Source organism: Colobus angolensis, unplaced genomic scaffold (genome assembly GCF_000951035.1).
Source record: "Colobus angolensis palliatus isolate OR3802 unplaced genomic scaffold, Cang.pa_1.0 Scaffold11, whole genome shotgun sequence".
NCBI classification, from domain to species: domain Eukaryota; kingdom Metazoa; phylum Chordata; class Mammalia; order Primates; family Cercopithecidae; genus Colobus; species Colobus angolensis.
The window spans coordinates 7,833,156-7,857,468 of record NW_012112030.1 but is presented as its reverse complement, the minus strand read 5'-3'; the positions used below and the strand labels follow the sequence as shown (position 1 = coordinate 7,857,468).

The 24,313-nt window shown below is 38.7% G+C and overlaps 1 protein-coding gene across 2 annotated transcripts in view; it reads left to right on the top strand.

The window, feature by feature from the left end:
* Positions 1 to 24,313, top strand: part of LRP6 (low density lipoprotein receptor-related protein 6) — a 149,702-nt gene that overhangs the window by 94,673 nt on the left and 30,716 nt on the right. For both annotated transcript variants that reach the window (XM_011953772.1, XM_011953779.1), the window contains exons 8-13: positions 8,187 to 8,403; positions 9,202 to 9,491; positions 11,567 to 11,793; positions 14,006 to 14,190; positions 14,824 to 15,150; positions 22,910 to 23,112. In XM_011953772.1, coding sequence (XP_011809162.1) covers positions 8,187 to 8,403; positions 9,202 to 9,491; positions 11,567 to 11,793; positions 14,006 to 14,190; positions 14,824 to 15,150; positions 22,910 to 23,112 — 1,449 coding nt within the window. The remainder of the gene's footprint in view (positions 1 to 8,186; positions 8,404 to 9,201; positions 9,492 to 11,566; positions 11,794 to 14,005; positions 14,191 to 14,823; positions 15,151 to 22,909; positions 23,113 to 24,313) is intronic.

The following is a 24,313-nucleotide window of genomic DNA, read 5'->3' as shown; positions in this document are numbered from 1 at the left end:
CCCTCCCTTCCGAGTCTCACTATTTCGCCCAGGCTGGAGTGCAGTGGTGCACTCTCAGCCCACTTCATGCAAGCTCTGCCTCCCAGGTTCACGCCATTTTCCTGCCTCAGCCTCCCAAGTAGCTGGGACTACCGGCACTACCGGCGTCTGCCACCATTCCTGGCTAAGTTTTTGAGACTTGGTCTCACTCTGTCGCCCAGGCTGGAGTACAGTGGCGTGATCTCAGCTCACTGCAACCTCTGCCTCCCAGGCTCAAGTGATACCCCTGCCTCAGCCTCCCGAGTAGCTGGGATTACAGGCGCATGCCACCATGCCTGGCTAATTTTTGTATTTTTAGTAGAGACGGGGTTTCTCCATGTTGGCCAGGCTGGCCTCGAACTCCTGACCTCAAATGATCCACCCACCTCGGCCTCCCAGAGTGTTGAGATTATAGGCGTGAGCCACTGTGCCCGACCTATTTTTTCATTATATACTTTTTATTTTGGTTTCTCCTCCCCACTTTCATTTCTGAGTTTCTACTGACAATGCAGCCACACATGATAGTATAAGTAAAAAGATTTTCCTGTCTACTTTAAGAACATGTGTATTTGCTTTAAATCTTAGAGTAAGCTTCCCTACTTTAAGAGGATACAATGTCCATAGCTAGTTTTGTACAAACCTAATTTTACCTGGCACAACTTTGTTGGGAAACAGAAACAAAGATTATTAGAACCTTTAGTACCAAGAAATTTTGAATAAAGAAGGTATTATTTTGTATAATGTGTACTGAAATTCACTTGGCATTTGGTGAATGTTCTGTTTCATATTCTAAGCCTGAAATTGCAGGGCTACATTTTCCTATGATAACTTCCTTTATTTCATCAATACCCTAATAAGGAAATTTGTTTCCCAAGTATTCAAACTTCTTTTTTAAAGGAATTTCTTTGTCTGGTATCTTAGCCTTTGTATTGTTAAAAACATATAGGAACTTGTTGATAATTTTTTTTACTGTTGGTTTATAAGATTAATTCCTCCTTAAGAAATTATAATAAAAAAATCTATTGTTGAGATGAGGCTGTTCTGATAATATGACAAGTATCAACAAGTACTTTTGAATCTTTGCCAATTTATAACATTAAAATTGATTATACCTTCAGTTTGAGGCTGGTCACGGTGGCTCACGCCTGTAATCCAGCACTTTGGGAGACTGATGTGTGCTGATCACTTGAGGCCAGGAGTTTGAGACCAGCCTGGCCAACATGGTGAAACCCCGTCTCTACTAAAAATACAAAAATTAGCCCAACGTGGTGGCATGTGCCTGTAATCCCAGCTATTTAGGAGGCTGAGACACAAGAATCATTTGAACACAGGAAGCAGAGGTTGCAGTGAGCTGAGATCAGGCCACTGCAATCCAGCATGGACAACACAGCAAGACTCTGCTTAAAAAAAAAAAGAAAGATTGATTATACTTTCAGTTTGAGAAATATTTAAAATAATTAATTTAAATACCTGAATATTTGCCCATATGTGCTACTTTACCACACAATATGTACCGTATGTTACTGTGGATATATATTGCTCCCCAAATCTTCATAACATATGATCATGGAAGAATTATATTGATAAACTCCATCATTAGATTCCTCAACTCAGCAGAGTACCTGGATTTTGGATTTATGTTCATTGAGTTGTAAACATGGTGCTGTCCTGTTGTGTTATTTTGTGTCTGGGGTACATCGCCTAACAATAAATTTGTGAACTCCTATTTGAAAATTGCCAGTTGATTATCGGGCACAGTGGCTCACACTTGAAATCCCAGCACTTTGGGAGTGTTGAGGTAGGAGGATCCCTTGAGGCTAGGAGTTTGAAACCAGCCTGGGTAACACAATGAGATCCCTGACTCTACAGAAAATAAAAATTAGCTGGGCATGGTAGTGCACTCCTAGAGTCCCAGCTACTTGGGAGGCTGAAGTGGGAAGATCACTTGAGCCCAGGAGTTTGAGACCAGCCTGGGCAACATGGCAAAACCTCGTCTCTACAAAAAATGCAAAAATTAGCCAGGCATGGTGGTATGCAACTATAGTCCCAGCTACTCTGGAGGCTGAGGTGGGAGGATCACTTGAGTCTGGGAGGAGAGGTTGCAGTGAGCTGAGATCATGCCACTGAACTCTAGCTTGGGCAACAGGGCAAGACCCTGTCGCCCAAAAAACAAAAGAATTTATTTTAGCTGTGCTTGAAAAGAATGAGAGCAAACAGGGCGGTTTTCCCTTGTTGACATGTTAATCTTTTCCCTATTAGGTTTTTGGGGCCTCAGGACAGTGAGGCTTTCAGAAGTGTCTTATGAAGCAGTTGAGTATAATTGACCAGGATGTTGACATTCATCATCATGATGCCTTCATCTGGAACTCTGTTCTCAATTTTTTCGTTTCCTGGAGTAATTCAGGTTTTAGAAAGCTTTGGTCACAGTAGTAATTTTTAGCTCTAACAGAAAAACAGCATAGTAATTGCAAATGTTTAATATTCAATGCAAAAAATATTATATAACTACCCAGAGTAACCATGATACTTTGTCTTCATATTTAAAATCACTTATATGTACTCAGACATAATGTATCTTGAAATAGGTTAAAAGGCATTGAATATAGCGCTGTTATTGCCCCTACCTCTCTCTTAAACAGGTGCATGGTGTCCCTTTACTTCACCTACTGGGTCCAAAGCATTTCTTTATACTTGTCACCTCAGTGAGATTTGGCATGATTGAAATGTTGTTTCCATGGATAAATATTCTGTGTTTTAAAATCCCTTTTATGTGAAATTATATTTTATGTTCTATGAAGTTGTATCAGAAAAAAATACACTCCCCAACCCTCAGTCATATCTGTCTCTCTTATGTGTAAGCTTTTAATTAACTGCTTGTTTTGGATATTGTCTGGAACATTAGAAGAGAATGGTTCATTTTGGGCATAATTTGAGTTTCTCTTCTAGAACTTCATAGCATTCCTACTCTAGCACATTTTATGGTGGGTGCTTGGTTGTCCTCCTGCATCTATTCCTTGAACTTGTCTTGTCAAGTGAAGTTGCATAGCAGCAATTTTGGTAGTAGACTGGCTGCATTCCAAGATTGCATGGGCAATCCTGTCTTGACATTTAATGAGCTGATGAAATGACTCAAAGACTGGATGTGATGTCTGTAGAAGATTTGCCACTACCTCTTCTTTGTGCAGATAATGTTATGGTTAACCCATGTCTATTTCCTCTTGTAGCCTATATTCTCAGTGTGGTTTAGAATATTTCAGAGTGTTAAACCAATGCCACAGTGTGGTCAAAGCAGCTGAAACCACTGGAGACTCTGGTTCAGATTTGGAGTTAGATTTTAGAAGTGACAGAAGCCTAATTTCAGTTTAACTAATTAAACCACTCTGAGGTAATACAGTGAAGTAAACCCTTAAGAGTTGCCAGATTTAATTAACACTGGCACAGTTTTTAAAGCGTAAGTGTAATCTTTTGGAATTGCCTAAAGTGGTTCATTTGTTCTGGGTTCAGAATATACAAACAAGCTTTTGCCAGAATTTGTGTTATTTTAAACATAAGGGGCTTAAACTGTATTTATAGAGCTAGTAACCTGTCCAAAACTTTTACAGGAATATGAGTAAATGGAATAGTAATTTCTTTAAGACAAAGCAACATGTTCTTATTTCGCTATGGTAACTTGTGCCCAGTAGAAAAAGATTGTGTGGCTGGTACATGAAAAATACTTAGTGGAGAAGTCAGTTTTCTAATAGTGTCACCTCTACAAAAGTAATGGAAGGAAACATTTCAGAAATTGGACTTTGTGTGAAGGAAAATAACATTATCTGTGTGTTTAGATTCAAAGTCTCATAGTCAGATATTGTTTAAGCTGGTGATCCCTTAATCTCTTCAGAGGATCCTTATAATTCCTTTCTATATCATACTAACAAAAATGATAATAGCATTTAATTTAATTTAATTTAATTTAATTTAATTTATTTATTTATTTTGAGACTGAGTCTTACTCTGTCGCACAGGCTGGAGTGCAGTGGGGCGAGATCGGCTCACTGCAAGCTCCGCTTCCCGGATTCATGCCATTCTCCTGCCTCAGCCTCCCGAGTAGCTGGGAGTACAGGTGCCCGCCACCACACCTGGCTAGTTTTTTTTGTGTGTTTTTAGTAGAGACGGGGTTTCACCATGTTAGCCAGGATGGTCTCAATCTCCTGACCTCGTGATCTGCCTGCCTTGGCCTCCCAAAGTGCTGGGATTATAGGTGTGAGCCACCGCGCTCGGCTGATAATAGCATTTATGAAAAACAGCAGTTATCATCATCATCATCATCATTTGTGTGTCCTTGGGCTTGCTCCTTAGCTTTTTCTCTTCATTTTTTAAAAATTATGGAAAATGTCCGAGTATAGAAAGCAGAGTAGAGATGACTATGAACTACCTAGTTTTAACCATTGTTAGTACATGGCTGATCTAGACTGTAGTATGTCTTAAGTGGGAGGATTAAGGAGATGGCAGAAATGGGTTTTCTAATAATATATCTATGGTCTTGATACTTCCTTTTTGACATAGCCTAAAAGAAATGAAAGAATCAGGTCTTTGGCGCTCCTTCTAACCTCTTAGCTAATGTTTTATATGTAAACTTGCAAATGTGACAAGAAGAAAAAAAGTAGTTTGTTTTTATTTGTCTGTCAAAGACGTGTGTGTGTGTGTGTAGTTATTTTAACATCATATTAGAATTAAATAGTATATAGCTGGGAGGAAAGAAAGACCAAATAAAAGACATTTGTTTGAAGCTTTCCTGAGCCTGATCGATCTGAGGTAAGCCTGAAGGTGACAGGTATAGAGGGGACAGTGATGTAAACTAAAAAAGGAGCCAGTTAATTTTCTTATATGCTGTATATAGTAACCACTCTGAAGACTCTAATCCAGCACAGTGCCATATGTAGCCACTAATTAAAACACATACTAAGAAGACCTAGTATAAAGAAAAAAAAAAACATAGATGTCATTAATAAAATTTTAATATTAATTACATGTTGAGAGAAAAGAATTTTGGATGTGTTAGATTAAATAAAGTATATTATTAAAATTCTGTCTACTGTTTTATACTATTTTTTACTCATTATTTCTTTTATTCTAGAAAATCTTTTTCTCTTTCTCTTTGTCAAAATTCTAATTCTTCAAGATGAATTTCAACTCCTATTATTTCCTGAAGTTTTTCCTGATTACTTACAGAGAGGGGATATTTGTGTAATTTTAGTGTAAATATCGTTTGCCTCCCCAATTAGATTGTAGTACCTTAGCTGGAAGAGGCCCTGTTCAAACTTCTCAGCATTCATCATGTCTGTCATGGTGATTTGCATTTACTAGATGTCTTTACTAATGTTGTTTGATTAGGGGTCTGGTAGAGCAGCAAAAGTGTACTCGTATGAAATTGTCAAATATTTGCTTTTTTTTGTTTACTATTTTAGTTACTTTATATCTAACTAGCAAAAGCAAACAATAAAAATGGGAGTAGGAAATGGGAGGCTGTAGCTGTGTAGTTTCCTACTGGTTTCAGGATAGATAAAGGTCTCTTGGTTTTTGTCTTGAGTTTAACAGTGAGTGGTTGTTTTGGTCTTTTATTTTCATGTATTCTTTTATATTTACGTATTTTTATTTTGAAGCACTACGTTAAATAATTAAATACAATCGTGTAGCTGTTTACATTTAGGAACTAAAGCATTTTAATAAAATGATTTTAAAGGGCAGGAACCAGTGTTTGCCAGGTAGTGTACCTAATACTGTGCTATATATTTAGCATTATTTTATCTGATCCTTAATTAATTCAGTGATGGCAGTGGCGCTGTCCCTATTTTTTTTTTGAGACAGAGTCTTGCTCTGTTGCCAGGTTGGAGTGCAGTGGCACGATCTCCGCTCACTGCAGCCTCAGCCTCCTGGGTTCAAGTGATTCTCTTGCCTCAGCCTACCGAGTGGCTGGGACTTCAGGTGTGCGCCACCACGCCCAGCTAATTTTTTGTATTTTTGGTAGAGACAGGGTTTCACCATGTTGGCCAGGATGGTCTCCATCTCTTGACCTCATGGTCCGCCCATCTCAGCCTCCCAAAGTGCTGGGATTACAGACATGAGCCACCGCACCTGGCCCGCTGTCCCTATTTTATTTGTGAGAACTTGCTTAAGGGTACCCACTGAGTGATAAAACTTATATTTGAATCTGTTTCTGCCACAGTATTACTTACTGATCATGAGAAATTTTTTAGAGAATAGAAGAATGAAGGGAAACTGGTAAATAGAAGACGCAGAATTATGTTTATTAAAAAGGTCTTGGAATTGTGGTATTTATTATTTTTCTCACAATGATTTTTAATTTAATTCTTACCTATTTTCTTTCTTTTTTAAAATTTTTTTCCTAGGCTGGAGTGCAGTGGCTTGATTATAGCTCACCACAGCCTCAAACTCCTGGGCTCAAGCGATCTGCCTGCTTCAGCCTCCCGAGTAGCTAGGACTACAGGCTTATCCCACCATACCTGACTAATTTTTTGGTATTTTTTGTAGAGACAGGGCCTTGCCATTTTGTCCAGGCTGGTCTTGAACTCCTGGGCTTCAGTGATCCTCCTGCCTTGGCCTTCCAAAGTGCTGGGATTATAGGCACGAGCCATCATACCCAGTCCCATTTTCCTAATTCATACTTAATCATCCATCTTTTGTTTAAGCTATTTATTTATCAAAATAAACAAAAATGTTATAAAGTGATATAGCTGAAAGAGAAAAGATTTTGTTAGTTGATCCTGTAATCGTTTTGAAGTAGAAATATAAGTGTTATTCTTTAAAAGTTTAATATTGGGCATCTAGTTTATGCTTTTACACCAGCAAATTTTAATAGGAAGGACAACATTTGAATGTAAAGATCAGCAAAATTAGTGTAATTTATTAAATGTAAGATAATGCAAAATAAGATAGAACTAAATCTAAGAATAAAACCAAGTCAGGCATATTTTAACATATCACAAACTTGGAAGAAAGTTATATTTTAGTGTTGTATAATATGGAATATTTATCACTCTGTGTTGGGTGCTCCCTGATAGACTGATTGAACGGTCCCTAATGCAGAACATAGGTTCACTGTTAAGTATGTGACATTTTAGATGAGGTAGCAGTACATGTTCCTGGAAATGCAGTTGGAAATGCTGCATTGGAAATGGAGAAGACCTTGTTCTGTTCTGAAAGATGGAGCAAGCCTTTCAGAGTCACATTGTTCAAGTCCCTACCTGAGACCATTTCTGCCACTTAAAGGGGCCTGTGTGCTGGGCAAATTAACCTTTAGAAATGTTATTTCATACTAAAAACATGTAGATGTGAACAATGTCTACTCCTACCCCCCAAAAAGTATCAGATATAATCTTATATGCAAATATTAGTTATATTATGTCAATAAAGGTATCCCAAGTTAAGTCAACACTGAGTAGTGCATGGTGAATGCACTGTGAATGCAATATGAATGCCAGAGTGAATTTAATAATGTTACTATTAGGTAGTTGGAAAGAGAAGGTACATCCTAGTTTCTTGAAACTTAGATGCAGAGAGGGTGTCATATAATCCAGATAGACTTTTGTGATTATAATCTCAGGAATGAGAGATTTATTGAGATCCGTTTTATCTGTTGTTTGTTGTTACTGACAACAACAACAAAATTAAAAGCATGCTAAGTGGAAAGAGTCCTGAAAAAGACATCAGCTGTGTTTACAAGCTCTGTGACCTTACATGAATCTCAGTTTCCATAGGCAAAGCTCTCAGGATAAAATAAAATATGTTATAAAACAAAACACATGATAAAACAATGTATGTGAAGGTACACTATAATTGAAAATAAATGTGGAAACTTAAGGTGATGATACTGTATTTTTGATTTTGCCACAGTCATTTAATAGAAGAGTTGCATAATCTAAAGTTGACAGAATTTTTAGAAGGAAGAATAATATGAGATTGGGGGGAAAAGTGGTCAAGTAGAGGCTTATATGGAATATTTGAAATCATTCTTATGAAATCATCATGTAATTTTGAGAAATCATTGTAATAGGAATACCAAGATGACTCTTGGATTTTTATACAGCAGGCAGTTGGATTTGTTATTTTTGCATGAAGAATAAATATATGGTTCATCCTCTTCTCTTTTGAATTTAAACCTGAAGGTTATGAATACTGATGGCACTGGAAGACGAGTACTAGTGGAAGACAAAATTCCTCACATATTTGGATTTACTTTGTTGGGTGACTACGTTTACTGGACTGACTGGCAGAGGCGTAGCATTGAAAGAGTACATAAACGAAGTGCAGAGAGGGAAGTGATCATAGATCAGCTGCCTGACCTCATGGGCCTAAAGGCCACAAATGTTCATCGAGTGATTGGTAAGTAACTCCAAAGCTTTCTTAGAAATGGAAACCAGGAATGAAAAAAGATGGAGATAGTCAGCAGTGTAAATTATTGATGTTTTGAGGCAATTTAGAAATCTTCTTTATCCCCTTCTTTTTATACTGAGACGGGACCTTTTAAACGTTGACTTTAGGCCGGGCGCGGTGGCTCAAGCCTGTAATCCCAGCACTTTGAGAGGCCGAGACGGGCGGATCACGAGGTCAGGAGTTCGAGACCATCCTGGCTAACACGGTGAAACCCCGTCTCTACTAAAAAATACAAAAAGCTAGCCAGGCGAGGTGGCTGGTGCCTGTAGTCCCAGCTACTCGGGAGGCTGAGGCAGGAGAATGGCGTAAACCTGGGAGGCGGAGCTTGCAGTGAGCTGAGATCCGGCCACTGCACTCCAGCCCAGGCGACAGAGCGAGACTCCGTCTCAAAAAAAAAAAAAAAAAAAAAACAAAAAACGTTGACTTTACTACTATAGCTACCCAGGTTTGAATTGAAGGACTGAATACACATGCACAGGCACACTTTCATCCAAAGAATTCAGTCTGATAGTATGAATAACATACCTTATTTTAAAGCTTACTATGGATATTAAAGGAAAAGACTTCACCATTCTTTTACTCCCTATTAATCTGCATATTACTTGTTTGTGATATTAGAATTGAAACTTGAGATTGGGAGCAGATAGGCATTTGTGAACCAAAGGCTTAAGTAATTTGAAAGTGAAAATATGTTGAATGCGTCAATGTGTGTGTTCTTCTGTGCCCCTTTTATAATTAATCTTTTAGGTTCCAACCCCTGCGCTGAGGAAAACGGGGGATGCAGCCATCTCTGCCTTTACAGACCTCAGGGCCTTCGCTGTGCTTGCCCTATTGGCTTTGAACTCATCAGTGACATGAAGACCTGCATTGTCCCAGAGGCTTTCCTTTTGTTTTCACGGAGAGCAGACATCAGACGAATTTCTTTGGAAACAAACAATAATAATGTGGCTATTCCACTCACTGGTGTCAAGGAAGCTTCTGCTTTGGATTTTGATGTGACAGACAACCGAATTTATTGGACTGATATATCACTCAAGGTTAGCGAAAGAGTTGGAATATTAAAGCTAGGGACTAAAAGGGAGAATTTCTAGAATTTCTGAATCTTCATGCTGTGATGCACCTCCCTCATTGCTTGACAGGCAGAGTTCAAGAAAAACCCTCAACTTTTTTTTTTTTTGGAAACGGGAGCCTCGCTCTGTCACCCAAGCTGGAGTGCAGTGGTGCGATCTCAGCTCACTGCAACCCCCACCTCCCAGGTTCAAGCGATTTTCCTGCTTCAGCCTCCTGAGCAGCTAGGACTACAGGTGCGTGCCACGACGCCCAGCTAATTTTTGTATTTTTAGTAGAGATAGGGTTTCACCATGTTGGCCAGGCTGCTCGAACTCTTGACCTAGTGATTTGCCCACTTCGTCCTCCCAAAGTGCTGGGATTACAGGCGTGAGCCACCGTGACCGGCCAAAACCCTTAAGTTTTTAAGTGAAGGGAAAGGCCCATTCAGTATTTTATTTAGATGCTTTTTAATATAAGATACTTTGCCAGAGTGTTTTAAATCTCCTAGCCGTAGTCTTCCTCTACTTCCTTCCATTGAAAATGATGAATGACATTTTCTGCAATTAGCTGAGTAAGGAAATGTGTGCTTCACATAAAATGGCTATTGATTTACTTTAAACAAAAATTCTTGATTTACTTTAAACAAAATTTTAGGGCCTGACTGAGGCGGAAAAGGCCAACAATGAGTTATTCTTTATTTTCTTCTTCCTAGAATAGTTACCGAAAAGAATACTAGGATAGCCAGAGAGCGGAAGCTCCAGACCTATAAATCTGAAGAAGAATCTTTTCTTCTTCCAGATTGTTTTGGGCTTGTTTCAGATAACTCATGTAAACGTTTTTGTAATGTGTGAAAACATGGGGTGTTGGAGTCAGAGTTGGATTCTAATGGTGTTCAGTTAAATTTATTAAGTGAATAAATGAAATAAATATTGCTTTGCATTGGATGATCTTCTAAATTTCGTCATCTTGAAAATGGAAGGTGGCTGGGTGTGGTGACTCACGCCTGTAATCCCAGCACTTTGGGAGGCCGAGGCACATGGATCACCTGAGGTCACAAGTTTGGGATCAGCCTGGCCAACGTGACAAAATCCCTCTCTACTAAAATACAAAAATTAGCTGGGCGTGGTGGTGCACACCTGTAATCCCAGCTATTTAGGAGGCTGAGACACAAGAATCACTTGAACCTGGGAGGCAGAGGTTGCAGTGAGCCGCGATCATGCCACTGCACTCCAGCCTGGGTGACAGAATGAGACTAATTCTCAAAAAAATAAAATAAAATAAAAGACTGGTAATGCCATACTTGTAGGACTGTTGTATAAAATGAGAAAATCTGTGGACAAAACGTACTTAGGATAATACTTGATAAGATGTAGTATCTATTATTAGTTTGAATTATGATTTTTAAAAATTTTATGGGGCTCAAAGCTATAATGGTAGTATAATGGTTACATTCATTTATATGGTAGGCATGATGACTTGCCATAATCTTAAGCACCTTTTGAAAATTGACTACTTGTTCTGTGAAACCCCGTCTCTACTAAAAATACAAAAAAATTAGCCGGGCGAAGTGGCGGGCGCCTGTAGTCCCAGCTACACTGGAGGCTGAGGCAGGAGAATGGCGTGAACCCGGGGGGCGGAGCTTGCAGTGAGTGGAGATTGCGCCACTGCACTCCAGCCTGGGCGACAGAGTGAGACTCCGTCTCAAAAAAAAAAAAAAAATTGACTACCTGTTAAGATCTGTAGCATTGTGGTCACAGCTTTTCCACTTGATTACTGATAAATTTTAAAAGTAAAGTCATTCTGCTGTTAGTAGAATAAGTTTTTGGTTCTTTAGAGTTTTAACATTTCCCCCCTGAATTGGCAGTAAAACTTGAAGTTGCATTTATTAGAGATTCACATCAAATTTTTCTGCACTTGCAAGTTATGTGAATTTTATTAGGAAATAGTATGCCTCTTGTCACTTCTGGATCCTCTTGCCCCTGACAAAAACCAAACCAAACCTTCTTTCTGGATTGGGTTTTGACTTATGCCATATGACTTAGTTGTTGATGTTATTTTACAGACCATCAGCAGAGCCTTTATGAATGGCAGTGCACTGGAACATGTGGTAGAATTCGGCTTAGATTATCCAGAAGGCATGGCAGTAGACTGGCTTGGGAAGAACTTGTACTGGGCAGACACAGGAACGAATCGAATTGAGGTGTCAAAGTTGGATGGGCAGCATCGACAAGTTTTGGTGTGGAAAGACCTAGATAGTCCCAGAGCTCTGGCGTTGGACCCTGCCGAAGGGTAAACAGCTTTACATGTGCATTCTTTGCAACTGCAGTGTACATTTTGGGGAACATGGCATAGTTATAGATGATATTCTTAATGTTTTAAATAATACTTCTTAGGAATCTGAGAACTAAATGATAGATGAGCTTTTAAAAACACTATTTATTGATATTTTGCTGATTTGAATGAATAATTATTAGCTAATTTTACTTTTGTCATAATTAACTTTAGGTGAGGAAAGAGGGAAATGGATAATCAAATGTTACTGATGAGTATATTGATATGTTAAATATATATACCAACAGGGATTATGCATCTATAGTTGCTTGCACTCCTTCCCAGTTATACTAGATTTCAAGCCTGTTGAAGTAAACCCACTGAAACGATGTTGTGAGCTAAGAAAAAACTATGTTTAAAAAGCTTTATTTTGGAGTATTTATTAATTCAAAATGGATAGTTTGGTTTGATTATTGTTATAAACTGCCCGTGGCGTTGTTATTACAAGATAGACTAAACTGTTTACAACATGACGTTTTCCAAGGGCGGGTGTTCCTTTTTACAAGAGTCAGCACATTTTTTAAAGCCAGCAGCTAAGAAATCTGAAATTTGAAGAAAAATTCCACTTATAAAAGAAGTGAACAGGCTGGGCGTGGTGGCTCATGCTTGTAATCCCAGCACTTTGGGAGGCCAAGGCATGGATGGATCACAAGGTCAGGAGTTTGAGACCAGCCTGGCCAACATGGTCAAACCCGGTAACTACTAAAAATAAAAGAAAAGTAGCCAGATATGGTGGCATGTGTCTGTAGTCCCAGCTACTCAGGAGGCTGAAGCAGGAGAATTGTTTGAATTCGGGAGGTGGAGGTTGCAGTGAGCCGAGCTCATGCCACTGCACTCCAGCCTAGGTGACAGAGCAAGAAGAGAAGGAGAAGTAAACAATGTGAACATATAAATATGTTTTACTATATTTGCTACTTAAAATAGTTTCACTGAAAATGACATTGATTCCATGATTAGCTAGTGATTCATCTAGTCAGCACTGACATATTGTGGCGATCTTTGCTCTAAACATTAGCTGCCAGACGGATAAATTTAATAGTTGAGACTAAAGACTCTGGTATTGGTTGCTGCTGGCAAGTATGAAATTTCTCTCACAGTTGTTTCTCTTTGGCTTGTATGGTGTACACGTGACTGTCAATTGACAAATGCATATAAAGGCAGAACACCTTCAGTTTTCAGAAAAGCATGTTCATACATTGCTACCAAGTCAGCTGTCAGCTGACAGGCTGATGAGTGAATATCTGTCCTCAAGTATTTCGTGAGAGCTGGCATGTGAAGTGCTTTTTCAGTTCCAATATTCAAGAGTCTCAAAAACTAGCACCTCACTAGTTGACTTGAAAAGGGCATTTGGCCAAGGGGTTCTAGTTCTAGCTCTGTCGTGTAACTGGCTTGAAGACATTAGATAAATTGTTCACATTTCTTGTAGTGTTTTGGCCTGTTCATCGATAAAAAGCCTATACTGTAGGATTACTTTAAGATTAAAGTGCAGAACTCAAAAATGGAAAATAACAGCAAAACAATTGTAAAATTTCACGGATTGTTGTAGTAGTGTAGTGTTCATTGCCCAGTGGACACATCAAGGGGTGATGTGGTGTTCTTACCAGATAGTACGCTCCCTTGGACTGTATGACCAAATACATTTTCAAGCTTTGCTTTTGATTTCAGTTAAAGGGTTAGTATTTATAATTGTCTTTCATGTACTTCTGCAACTTACTTTGAGGAAGAGTTGATTACACAAGTCAAAAAGTAAGTCAGCATATTAAAAACTCAAATTAGTTAATATTCAAAAATATATAAAAAATTTTACTCAGAAGTGAACCAGATTCTGAGACCAGAGCTTTAAACCTTTGCTGTTTTCTTGAATATTAGTTTTATAAATGCCAGTACTGCAATAAACTATTGGTTTATTTCCAATTCCTAGGTTTGGATGGAACAAATTCATTGGAAAGACTAAAGAAAGCTGACTCACTTCCTTTTTGGGATATGGAAAAAAATATTTAGTTTAGGGTGCCAAAATAATTGAAAGCATTGTAGCCATGATTTTGTTTTACCCATTTCCTTGATTTGCTATATGTTTTCTTTAAATTTACTTAGTTACTTTGCATGAATATGACCCTATTCCCCAGATAATAAAAAAAGAAATGTTAAATATTTATTATTTTGAATTTAGATTTATGTATTGGACTGAATGGGGTGGAAAACCTAAGATAGACAGAGCTGCGATGGATGGAAGTGAACGCACTACCTTAGTTCCAAATGTGGGGCGGGCAAATGGCCTGACTATTGATTATGCTAAAAGGAGGCTTTATTGGACAGACCTGGACACCAACCTAATAGAATCTTCAAATATGCTTGGTAAGCTTTACTGCTTTTTACTCAGACAGACAGTATATTCTTTCCATGCAAAAATCAGTGGCTGCTATCTATCAATGGTTAGATACTTTTAATACAACTTCATATGAATGTGTCCACTCTTCTTCTGTTCTGGAATTGTATCCTATTTGTTACTATTAATAGTGATCCAGGTACTTGGATTCATCTCTTTATTATGTGAAAGTTTCATTATTATTGGACTTGTAATGAAATTTATAACTCCCTAGATACTCCTGAAATGACTTTTGTACCAGTAAAATATATATATTTCCATCTTTTCCTTTTATAGTTCAAGAAGAAAAAATGAACTGTAGACCCTTATGTAGAGAAAAGAAAACCACATTTAAAGTAGACCATTTGCAAGAATTTTAGGAAACTGAGTGATTCGTAGCGAGAACATAAGTTTGAGGCATGGGGTCAGAAGATAGATTGATTTCAGAGAACTGGTCTGCTTTTAGAATTGCTTTTAAATGAATTTTTCTATTTTAAATTGCTTACAATGTAATGTTTTATATGTTAGGGCTTTTTTTTTTTCTTTTTGCCAACAAGACACTTGTATTCTCACATATTTTATCACTCTGCTTCTCACCCTGTCTACTGCCTTTCTGAAAATAGGACTCAACCGTGAAGTTATAGCAGATGACTTGCCTCATCCTTTTGGCTTAACTCAGTACCAAGATTATATCTACTGGACGGACTGGAGCCGACGCAGCATTGAGCGTGCCAACAAAACCAGTGGCCAAAACCGCACCATCATTCAAGGCCATTTGGATTATGTGATGGACATCCTCGTCTTTCACTCATCTCGACAGTCAGGGTGGAATGAATGTGCTTCCAGCAATGGGCACTGCTCCCACCTCTGCTTGGCTGTGCCAGTTGGGGGTTTTGTTTGTGGATGCCCTGCCCACTACTCTCTTAATGCTGACAACAGGACTTGTAGTGGTAAGCTGCATTTCCCTCCAAAGCAAGCTAGAGTGAGAGAAAGCAGCATTTTCAAAGTACTTTAGCGTGTTTTTTTTTCTGAAGTAAAATATTGTGGGAATCCAGAGGGGGTCATTTGTTTGGAAGGGTAGGGGAATGCAAGTTTTTGTTACTTATTACTTATTTGATGATAGCAATTTGATGTTATAGAAAAATTAAGTCTTATGCTGGTGCATTGTCTTATGTCCGTAACCCAACACTTTGGGAAGCTGAGGTGGGAGGAATGCTTCAGCTCAGGAGTTTGAGACCAGCCTAGGCAATATAGCGAGACCTTGTCTCTACAAAAAATAAAAACATTAGCCAGAGTAATGGTGTGCACCTGTAGTCCCACCTACTCAGGAGGGTGAAGTAGGAGGATTATTTGGCCCCAGGAGATTGAGGCTGCAGTGAGCTGTGATGGCACCACTGCACGCCAGCCTGGGTGACACAGATTCTTTCTTTAAAAAAAAGGAAAAATTAAGTCTTTCACCCTTGGACATTAAATATTAAGTGTAAAATTTGCATAGTATCATGCATCATATTTATTGTAAAGGAGTAAAACAGAATCCCAAAACACAACTTACTTGTCCTTTGAAGTGCATAGAGTAGGACAGTCATGAAAAATTTAAATGTTTAATAGACCATACAGAAAATGCATGTGAGAACATGTAACGCAGTGTAAAGTAATAGTTGATAAGAAACTAAAGAGAAAATGCAATGAACATAGTAGGCAGTTGCAATTTAACTGAAGCTGATGTTACCAGATCTTTTCATTCAGTCCTGAATCTAGATTTTTTTGTGTGTGACTCCCTCATCTCCTGATTTTTAAATACAGGCAAGTACACACACAACACTAACAACAAAGTATGTAACAAAACATTGTTGGCTAGGGGAAACCTGGCTTAAAGCTTAAATATATATGAAGGCCCATTTCTTGGTGGATAGACAAGAACAAATTGGTAGATACGATTAAGAAATAAGTAGATTAGATCAGAAAGAATAGATTATGGGAGAGGTAGAGTTTGGGTCAATATGGTGGAAAGTAACAAACTGCTAAGGATATTAGAGATAATTAACTATTGACCTGATACGTTCTCTCAAGCACAAAAGAAAGTCATAATTCTCATAGGAAAAATTTGGTCTATTCTGATGCCAACTTCAGTTGTGAAAGAGAAAGAACACAAGCATGTGGTGGAATGATTAAGAGGTTATACTTTGCAATCTCTGCCACACATTAGCTTTTTTGCTTTACACAAGTAATACATTTTTTAAGCCTTAATTTTTTCTCATTTGTAAAATTGGAATAATAATAGTAATTGCTGTATAGGGTTGTCATGAAGATAGAAGATAATACATGGTCTGATTTCTGGGGAGAAGAACCAGTACCAGGGAAGTCAGTGAGACCAGTGTGGTAATACAGGTAGACCTGGACAGTGGTGGTGGCAGCAGCGTGTGTATTGAAGAGAGGTTGATAGATTCAAGATATATTTTGAAGCTGGAACAAGCAGAAGTTATTAATGAGTTCTGTGTGGGAAAGAAAGGGAGGAAGCAAGGATGACATCTGGATTATGTGTCATAGATGATGGACTATCATCAGAGAAGAGACATGAGGTTGGAGATACAAATTTTGGAAATACCAGGATGTATTTAAAATGAATGAGGTTACCTAAAGAGAATGTATGGTTCAAGAGCCAGCAACTTTCTCTCACAGGCTTTGTGGGTGTTTAGGCTGTGTCACGCCTGTTGAACTCTGCCCAGCTCTCGCCATGGTAGTGTGACAGTAGCCTTAGGCAATACATTTTCAAAATGGAAGTGGCTGAATTCCAGTAAAACTTGATTACAGAAACAGGCAGCAGGCCAGATTTAACTTGTGGGCCATAACCCCCATCGGTGGGCTGACTCTGATGGAGAGAAAAGAAGGCACTTGGTAAACTGCAACTCTGGTTGAGGAGGAGAAGTTCACAGAGCACACAGCAGTAGCAATCAGAGAGCTAAGAGAAAAAGGAGGACAGAATAGAGGCACAGAAGACAGAGATAAGGTTGTTTCAAAAATGAACTCTGTTGAATGAGTAAGGGGAGGTCTAAAATAGCGTACATTGGATTTTTGGGTAAGGTGGTTATTAACCCTGAAGAGAGTAATTTTAGGGAAGTAATGGTGAAACGCAGAATGCAGTACATTAAAACGTGAATGGAAAAAAGGAAAGGACGGTAACATATAGAGACATGTCTTTTGAGAAGTCTGGCTTCTCATTTCACACAGAATAAAAACCTAGTTCTTATAATGGCCTGCTGGGTCCTACATGACCTATACCCAACATTTCATAACCCCTTCTTGCCTCTCACTCCCCACCACTCAGTTTTCTTCTCTAACCTCAGCTTTTACTCTTGTCTCCCTTGCTTTCTTCATGACAGCCACACTGGCCTCATTGCTGGTTTCAGATAGGCCGGGTACGCTCACCTCATGACTGTTGAACTGCTTGTTTCCTCTGCTTGGAGTGTTGTTCTTGCATATATTTGCATGAAAACCCTTCATGTCCAAGTCTTTGCTTAATTTTTTCCTTCATAGTGACACCTGGTCTATGCTATTTAAAATTAAAATTATGCTGTTATTCTATCCAGCATGCTAGTGCCCCTTATCTGTACTTTTTCTTTTTCCCATAGCACTTTCACCCCTCTATGTATTATGTCATTTATACACTCTACTATTTATATAACTTCCTTCTTTGTTATATTTATTGCTTATTGTCTGTCTGTTGGAATATAAACTCCATGAAGCAGCGATTTTTTTTTCTGTTTTCTTCATTGACATATCTTACGTGCCTTAGAGTAACGCTTAGTCTGTGGTAGACACTCAAGAAATTTTTGTTAAATAAATAAATGAAGAAGCAAGGCAAGGCCTGGAAAAACACATACGCTGTTTTACCCGACAGCTTCATGACCTTGGGAAAATCATTTAACTTTTTTTTTTTTTTAGCAGTCCAGAAGTCTTTTTTTTTTTTAACACCTATTATGCCATGAATTCATAGGGAATAGGTTCCAGCAGCTGAGGCTCCTTCCCATTGGTTCTCACAAAATATGCTTCTCTGGGTGGAGCAGGCTGGTGCTTCAGCTGAACCCAGGTACCTTTCTCTTTGTCTTCTTTCTTTTTCTGATCACTTTCCATTTTCTGATAGCTTCCTTTCAGGGATATCTCTTATCTCTTCCTTTCAGGAAGCTATCTCGGGTCTTAGAGTGCTTAACATGCTCAATATGCCCATTAATTCTCTTGGCAAGAATCTTACCCTTAATTTGTTTGTTTACAACAGTGCCAACAGCATGCTGGGTAACGTCATAGACTCTCCCAGTTTTGCCATGGTGACGTGGGCATTCCTTTTTGAACAGTACCTATTCCCTTGATGTCTACAGTATCACCTTTCTTACAGATTTGCATATAGGTGGCCAAAGGAACAACTCCATGTTTTCTAAAAGGCCTGGAGAACATATATCGGGTGCCTCTCCTCTTTCCCTTTGTGTTTGTCATTTTGGCGAATTACTGGAAAATGGCGGTTCCAGCCGAAAGAATTTTTTTTTTTTTTTTTTTTTTGAGACAGTCTCACACTGTCACCCAGGCTGGAGTAAAGTGGCGTGATCTTGGCTCACTGCAACCTCCGGCTCCCAGGTTCAAGTGATTCTCCTCTCTCAGCCTCCTGAGTAACTGGGATTACAGGGGTGCACCATGGTGCCTAGCTAATTTTTGTATTTTTAGTGGAGAGGGGGTTTCACGATGTTGGCCAGGCTGGTCTTGAACTCCTGACCTCAGGTGATCCACCAGCCTTGGCCTCCCAAAATGCTGGGATTACAGGCATGAGCCACTACACCCGGCCTGAGCTTTCTGATCCTCAGTGCATTCACCTATAAAATAGAGATAATAATTTTGTGGATTAAATAACATTTAGTATGATAGGTAATATATTGGAGGTCCTAAATAAATTTTTCTTTTCCTTTCCTCAGATTTTATTCTCTTACTTTCAAAATCATAGCTACAAGACTCTCCTTGTCACCCAGTGCTTCCTTCTGGCTTTTTTTCCTCTTTTTAAGAGATCAGGTCTTACTGTGTTGCCCAAGTTGGACTTGAACTCCTGGGCTCAAGAAGTCCTCCCACCTCAGTCTCCCTAGTTGCTGGAACTACGAGCACATGCCACTGTGCTAGGTTCTGTTGCTTGTTTCTTCATATATTATTGTAATGAGTATTTATTTATCAAGCACCTATTACAAGCTGCGCATTACTTCAGCCGTTGGAAAATACAGCAGTGAATGAGATTCAGTGGGACAGATAATAAACTGAATAAATTATGTCAGGGGTTAGGTGGCAATAAGTATAATGAAGAAATAAAAAGAGCAAGAAAGGGTGATGGTGGCAGGGACTGCACTGTTAAGTAGGGTGATTAGGGAAGTTCTTACTGAAAAAGTGACATTTATGTCAAGAACTGAAGGAAGTGAGGAAATGAGCTATTCCCAGGTATCTGGGAAGAGACCTGTCAAGCAAAAGGGGATAGTAAATGCAAGAGGTCTTGGGGGAACATGTCCGACATGTTAGAGGAACACCTAGGAAGCTAGTGTTGCTGGAATGAAGTGAATAAAAAGATTAGATCGGAGAGTAAATGGGAAGCCAAATTGTTGTAATCCTTTGTGTGGCCTCTGTGGCATCTTTGTGCAAATTGGAAAAAAATGTTTCCTGGGAGCAGATTTAGCCCTGCAGGTGCATGGCGTGGCTAAGGAAGTGTGGACTGGATTTCAGTTCCTACTCAATGCCCCTGGCACAGTGCACAAATGGTACAGTCATACATGATGGGCTTGGCCTTCTAGTTTATTCTATTCTTAAACAGGAGCAAACACCTTTGTCTAAGCTACCGGTGAACACATATGCCTTCAGAAGAGAACTGAAAGGCTCCCTCCTGCGTACACATCTCATCCTCCAGCTTCTCTGATGTCTTCATTGTGGGAATGCAAGACTCAGACAACCAGATGAGGTCGTTGTTAAAGCACCATTCTGAAGGAAATGTGGGAGAGGTGGTTAGAGTTTACATAAATTTGATAGGGTGGATTTAGGCTTTTAAAATGGCATATTCTTTGTCATTTTAAGCACTTACTGACTTGAAAATAGGTCAGAATATTGGCTGCCTTTTAGAAATAACCAGTTAATTTGTAATTGTTAATATATTTGAGTAGATTTATTTGGAGCCACATGTGGCTTTATCTTAATCCACATTTCTAGAACAACAAGATCCACAACTAATTGTGGAATCTTATTGAAGGTTAAAATTTTACTTGGAAAAGAGAGTACCCAGCAAAATATTCTAGGAGCTAAATATATATTTGATTAATTGCTTCCCAGGCAAGAAAATGTGGGAACTAAAACTCTGGGATCTTTCTTCTAAGTCTTTTAAACAGAAGGGGGTCTTGCTGTGTTGTTCAGGCTGGTCTTGAACTCCCAGCCGCAAGTGGTCTACTGCCTCAGCCTCCCAAAGGGCTAGTATTACAGGCATGAGCCACTGTGCCCAGCCAATTTAGAACCTTTAACAATTTTTTTCTTGCTTTACTAAGAAAGTAGTACTGCCAAAATATTCTTCTAAAATAAAAATTGTAGTGGGAGACTTTTTAGCTATTCTGTGTGATGTGTTTTTACTACTTGAAGCATGGACTCCACAAAAAATTGCTAAAAGTTGTTAAATCAATGTATTAGTATGATGGACTCCAGATAATGGAGATTTGTAGTAGGATCATTGGGATAACTTTCTAAATCTTCCAAGCTGAATGTGGGTTTTTAACTAATGAACTTAAAGCAGAATTACAGTTTTGTAAATACCAAGTTTCTTTGTGAGTACTGATTTCCTTTGGGTTTTAAGCCAGTATTCATTTGAGTGTAAATGTAAAATAAGCTGAGAGACCACAAATAATGGAGCTGTGAAGAATGGGGAATAGGAGGAAATAAAGCAAGGAGTTGTAGCTTGACTATTTATGTTTTATATTCCCGAGAAGGACAAAATTCTCCTGGATTTAGGTGATGTCTGTGAAATGTATACAGATATTTTAATGAAGATTTTAAAAATGGCATTAGACTTTGAAGTTGTTGTAGTCTCTCAGAAGTCATTCTTGGCCGAGCATGGTGGCTCATACCTGTAATCCCAGCACTTTGGGAGGCCGAGGTGGGTGGATCATGAGGTCAGGAGTTTGAGACCAGCCTGGCCAACATGGAGAAACCTTGTCTCTACTAAAAATACAAAAATTAGCTGGGCATGGTGGTGGGCGCCTGTAATCCCAGCTACTCAGAAGGCTGAGGCAGGAGAATCACTTGAACCTAGGAAGTGGAGGCTGCAGTGAGCCGAGATCGCGCCACTGCATTAGTTCATTTTCATACTGTTGATAAAGACATATTGGAAACTGGGAACAAAAAGAGATTTAATTGGACTTAACAGTTCCACATGGCTGGGGAGGCCTCAGAATTGTGGTGGGAGGCAAAAGGCACTTATTTTCTGGCAGCAGCAAGAGACAAATGAGAAAGAAGCAAAAGTGGAAACCCCTTTAGATCTCGTGAGACTTATTCACTATTATGAGAATAGCACAGGAAAGACCGACCCCCATGATTCAATTACCTTCCCCTGGGTCCCTCTCACAACACATGGGAATTGTGGGAGTACAATTCAAGTTGAGATTTGGGTAGGGACACAGCCAAACCATATCATAAAGCATCTATTATTATTAGTTTTTGTAATTTTTACCTGCTCTCTTTCCATGCCATCATCACATACACACAAAACAAAATGATATCTGCAATCCATGAAGGTTCAATGCCTGTTAGTATCAAGTTTATTACTGCTACTACTGGTAATAAATAATTATTTTAAATTTATGGCTGAGCACAGTGGCTCTGCCTGTAATCCCAGCAGTTTGGGAGGCCGAGGTGGGAGGATTGCTTGAGCCCAGGAGTTTGAGACCAGCCTGGGCAACATGGCAAGACCCCATCTCTATTAATTTTTTATAAATAATTTTTAAGTTATTTTTAAGTTATTAAAAACATTAAAAAATTTTAAGTTATTAAAAACATATTAAAATTTACATTTATGTAGTGCCCTACAGTTTTTAAAGTATTTTCATATATGTTGTAAAATTCTCATAGTAACTCAGTGAGAGGGACAAGATAGCTATGACTTTTATTTTACTGCTGAGTAAACTTTGGCCTAGTGAGGCTCAGTGACTTACTTCAGATCAAATGAGAAGGCTGAGACTAAAATCAACCTTCTTTTTTTTTTTTTCCCTTGAGATGGGTCTTACCCTGTCATGTGTAAAATCAGTCTAGAAGTTTCTGCTTTAATTTATATAAGCCCAGGCTTCCTGCCATCCACCAGAAAGAATAGGTTAAGGGTTATTCACTTGGTAGACCAGAAGAATTTTGTATACTTTTATCAAATACCTCATGGAAATGAAGTGTTCTGTGGTATCTCTGTGGACAAGATGGAGAAATATAGGGTAGGTGGCTATGTCATTAATTAGGTAAGTTCATAACTGATTTGGTAACCAGAGAGCTGATTAGTGTTACTCTGAAGAGAATTCTTTGGCACGCCAAAGAATTTTGTCCTCAGCCTTAGCTCTTCAATATCTGTGTCTGTTTTGTACGAAATACATACAACAGGCTGATCAAATCATTGGTGATAGAGGATATAGGGTAACTAGATTTCAGATTTTCTCTTTTCTTCCTTTTAAGCTCCTACCACTTTCCTGCTCTTCAGTCAGAAGAGTGCCATCAACCGCATGGTGATTGATGAACAACAGAGCCCCGACATCATCCTTCCCATCCACAGCCTTCGGAATGTCCGGGCCATTGACTATGACCCTCTGGACAAGCAACTCTATTGGATTGACTCACGACAAAACATGATCCGAAAGGCACAAGAAGATGGCAGCCAGGTAATTGAGAGCATGGTTCAAAATTCATTTCTCCTGACTAATAATTGGACTCACCAACCATTCTGTTTCACTTAAGTCTTGACTCTGCTTAAGTGTGTTTGTATGTGTGTATGAAACTGAAAATCTGAACCTAGTAGCTTATTTTTTCCTTCTGACGATATTTTGAGTAAACAATTGTTTGATGATGATATGATGATGAAAATTGTTAGGCTTACTTAAGCTGTTATATCGGTAATGGCTTTTGTGACTGCCCCCTACATTTCTTTATGAAGCCTTTTTCCTTACATTTCTGTTTGTATAGAGTATTAGAAGCCTTGAAATAGGCCTTGGTTCTGAATCCAGCTCTATCCCTCACTTAGGATTCTTATGAACTTTTTTAGCTGAAAAGAATGCAAAGCACATAGCTCTTATGTGTTATTTAACAGGAACTCTACAGTTACATTACTAATTATTATTTAAAAGGTTCAGAGGATATGAAACATGTAACACAATCTCAGTAAGGTTAAAAACATCTAACATGTTACTAATCCAATGGGTTTTTTTGGTCATAATTATTCGGTGACTGTGGGATGGGAATGAGGATATTATCAATAAATCTTACCCATTTACATGCCAATTACGGATTTACATATCACTATTGATACTTCTTTGCTTTCTTTCTGTGGCCAAGCCCTGTTAGACTGGGATTATAATACTATAAATAATTACTTGTTGTCATCCTTATAGCAGTGATAGTAAGTTATATCTTGAATTTATTAAAATTTAGGGAAGTTAGAGTACTACTTTTCACTATGTCCCATCTTACAATAAAGAGCAAGGAGGTGATATATTTAGGGCTACTGAGAGATCATTTAGGGTATAGTAATAGCTGTATATTCCAGATGCACTTTCTGCCATATAGGCCAGGACTGATGGGCTGATAACTAATAGATAGAAATTAAGAAATATGTTACTTCAGAGATACCCAGTAAGGTACAGTTCAGATGTAACAAATGAACAAAGCCTGTCTTTTTGCTTGACTTTATTTTAAAAAAATTACATGTGTAGACTGGAGGATCAGAAAAGAAGATGATAGATTTGATAGCCTTTACTAGTTGCTCTTATCTCTAGAGCAGGGTTTCTCAAGCGCTGTGGTCATTTTGGACTGGATAACTGTTGTTGTGGGGGTCTGCTCTGAATATTGTAGGATGTTTAACAGCAT